The sequence below is a fragment of the Rhamphochromis longiceps genome, linkage group LG12 (genome assembly GCF_057381845.1).
Source record: "Rhamphochromis longiceps isolate RC_006_pf linkage group LG12, R_longiceps_female_GT1.1, whole genome shotgun sequence".
Taxonomy (NCBI): domain Eukaryota; kingdom Metazoa; phylum Chordata; class Actinopteri; order Cichliformes; family Cichlidae; genus Rhamphochromis; species Rhamphochromis longiceps.
The window spans coordinates 11,021,135-11,024,811 of NC_140568.1; the positions used below are offsets into that span (position 1 = coordinate 11,021,135).

The 3,677-nt window shown below is 45.1% G+C and overlaps 1 protein-coding gene across 1 annotated transcript; it reads right to left on the minus strand.

Annotated features, from left to right (window-relative positions):
* Window positions 1-2,423: 2,423 nt before the first annotated feature.
* On the minus strand, window positions 2,424-3,677 carry LOC146656950 (ribosomal biogenesis protein LAS1L-like). Its single transcript, XM_085426766.1, has one exon. It carries the CDS (start codon window positions 3,675-3,677, stop codon window positions 2,424-2,426), a length of 1,254 nt encoding a protein of 417 aa, XP_085282892.1.

The following is a 3,677-nucleotide window of genomic DNA, read 5'->3' on the forward strand; positions in this document are numbered from 1 at the left end:
ACATTCATCACCTTTACCTGACCCCTCGCGCTTTTGTCTTTCTAGCGATCCTGTTTTAGGACCTACAGTCTCAGGAACTGCTGGGCTGGACTGGCCTCCGTGTTCAGACAAGGGGTCCGGAGTGCCTTGCAAAATACAGACAAAAGACAACAGAGCCATGGTTACTATTATCGCATATAATACACATGTAGTTGTAAGGAACATTTTAATACGTTTCTTCCCATTACGTGTCTCTGATTCGGTTGTTTGCATCATGTTATATAAACTTTGTATTCTAGACTTGTTATATAGATTTTAGATTCTGGACTGAAACTCCCCTCTTTGTGGAGCCTTTAACTTATCACTGCCCCTTTCTGATGGCGTGACGACCTTCTCCGCTGCTGCTCTTCTTTCTTCAGCCTTCCAGGTGGACTACTGAATGGCCTGTTGCACAGGTGAGAGGGTTTATTCTGCCTCTGTTTGTTGACACCTGTGTTGGTTGAAGCCTCTTCCTCAACCAAGCTCTCATGTGCTGGTGCACACTGCGACCAGTGATACCAGGTGTCGCCCTTCCCTTTCAGTTGGAATGCTGTAGTTGTCCTGGCAACGACCTCGTATGGACCAGTCCAGCGTGGCTCCTTCCACTTGCGTTTGAGCACCTTCAGCCACACCACCTTTGCCTCCGGGGTCGCCCTGTCCACAGCGTGTAATCCAGATGTGACCTGTTTGCGAAACTGGAGATTCTTGCCACCCCTGTGGTCGCTGTGTTACTGGAATGTTCTCCTGTAAAGGATAGAAAACAAAAAGCCTCTCTCTGGTACACCTCACTAATCTACTGTGTTCATCTAATGTTCCCTTAATTATTCAAAGTTGGTTCAAGATATCATGTTCTGGGCTCTATCCTTTATATTAACTTTACTTAATCTAAATGCTCTTTATGTGTGTAAAGAGTTTATCTTCTAACCAGGATTCAGTTCATTTTAATCCTTCAACTTAAACATGAAAATAACAATGTCTGCCTCAGTTTTACCATATCTAAATCATCAAACACCCCAAAAGTCCTAAAATGATCCTAAACCCATTTCAACTTAAACCTTAAATCCCCCCTTTATTTTGACACATTTCATGTGTCAAAATAATGTACAAAACTAAAAATGCTCAGTTTTCCCCACTCATGATCCAATCTATGTCATGAAAATGAACTTAAAACAGAACAGTCATCAGTCATGTGCTTAGCCTTAGTCCAGTCTTTACCTCAGTGTCCAGTTGGTCCAACCTTAGTTCAGTTCGTCCGTCCAGTCACCGTCCATTCATACGTATTCACACCAGGTATTTCCTCTTTCTTGCCGAGACAACAAGAAACTGTTCCTCTTTCACAGTTGCGAGTAAACATAACTAACCTCTCACCTATAAATGATTCTCTCTAACTAAGTGTGTGTGTGTATATGTCGTCCTCAAATGCTCTCTCATCTCACCCGTTGCACTTCTGACCTTCCACCAGACCAGAGGCTCATCAAATAGCCTCGTCTAACCTGCTCCTCAGAATAACTTAGACTCTGCTTTCATTAATGCAAACTTTCTGCAACTTAGTCTTTCTGAAAGACACACACTGTTTAAACCTCTGAATGCAATATCAATGCTGCAGATTATATTATTAATGCAATGGTGACGATGACGATTATTTAACAATAGCAGTAAAATAATTTCCCTGCTCCACACTCCCTCTCTCGACCTCTGGTACACCAGAGGTCGCAATACATTGTGTCCTCGCTCTGACCCTCTCTTGTGGTCCATCCGGCTTCGGGCCTCCAGGATCCTCACCCCCTGTGGTCGCCGAGATCTTCTGCAAAGGAAACAAAACACCTTTTCCTGCATCTCCCTAACTTATCATAGTTGGGACTCTTTAATCAAAAGCCTTATCCTAATTATGTTCTTGACTTATAGACTTGTATTTATATATATTCTTCAACGTTACTCATCATTTTACCACTCTCTTAAAACGCTGACACTAACTTCATTTTAAAACCTCACATTTCCTATGTTATAACCTGTTTTTGATATAGCCTTTTTATTTCATTTTGCTCCTTTTAATGTAACAATACCTTATAATTCTAGTTTATCAGACTTAATCAAAACCTATGCTTTCCTTCCTTTGGTCCTTCTTTAAATCAGAACATTTTGTCTTCTGAAAGTTTTATTTCTGCTTCTGCCAACATGTTTAGTTAACGAGCTCGACTGGACAGAAACAATCACAACTGCTGAACCTGCACTGTGCTCATGGTTAAAATTCCACAACATTTTGTCTTCTGAATATTGTATTTTTGCTTCAAAACTGCTTCTAGCACAACAAGAGTCAGCGGAGGCTGGAATGACAACAACAACAACAATCTTGTGCTTAACATAAAACAAAAAATAACACAAGTAACAAAAATAACACAAGTAACTTAAAAAAGCTTCAGTCCACATTTCAGTTTGTTGAGCTCGCTGTTGCTCCAGAGGAGGCCCTCAGCTGGCCGGGCTGGAGCCGAGGCCCCGGGGATGCTGCTACGTGTCGCGCTGCTCTCCAGCTCCACTGGCTGGTCAAACACAGTCATTATCGAATAATTGTCCACCATGAGGCACGACGGGTCGTCCGACTGTCCAGGAACTTTACCAAGGGGATAGTTCTTCCATGTGACATTATCAGTGCACACCTGCCACGGAGAACCTCTGAGGGCAAGTGCTCTTTCAGCCTGCACGTCTGCCCATTTGCGCTCCTCACTTCTCTCCGAGTCCATCGGTGAGGAGTGTTGCATCTGGTCCAGCAGCATACTCACAGTATATATGGGCTGCTGCTGCTGCAGAGGTGTGCTGGCCTCTGAGCGCTCTGTCTGTGTGTAGATGGAGCAGAGCTGGAACAGCTTCTCTCTGGTTTCCTGAGGGGGGGGATGCTCCATGTCATCCAGGACTAGCTGGATCAGGTGAGGTGTGCTGATGCAGGGGGCATCCAGACATGCAGAGAGAAGCTGCTGCCACCTCAGCTTGATGCGGTCGATGAAAATCCTGTCCTTCATTCTGGCTTTCTTCTGCAACCTTGTCTCAAAATGATATTCAATTTTGTTGTTGTTGCAGAGGAAGACTTCTGAAATCCATGCAGAAATATAGAAACACCTGTGACCGTTGGGCTCTTTGCTGAGCAGCTTCAGTTCCACAAAGAGCTTCTCCAGGAAGAGGTGAATGAAAGACGAAGAGTTAAGCATCTTTAGCAGGGGCAGCCAAAAGCGCAGGAAGGTTTGTGGGACTCTGGGCTCAGTGGGACTGGCACTGTCAGATGTTGCACAGCCTAATGCTTCCAGCTGCTCCATGGTAGGAACAAGAAAACCGTCTTCCAGCAGCACATCAATCAACAGCTCCCTGGACCCCAGTGCAAACTGCTTGATCTCACCCAGCAACGAACTCATGTCTGCTAAGGGGGCCTGCCACAAGCTCTTCCCCTTGTCTTCAGGAGACCCATCATCAAAAGCTTGGTACTGGTCCTTCTCAAAAGAGATCAGCAGCTCCCGAGCGTTTCTGCAGGCATCCACTTCTTTCTGCCTGGCAACGAGCTGCTCATCGGGGCCTCCTCCCAGCTGTCTGGACCAAAACTCCTGCTGGAGCCACTCCAGGACCACCTTACATCCCTTTCGGCACCATTTCAAAGAAGGAAGAGTCCCATGCAT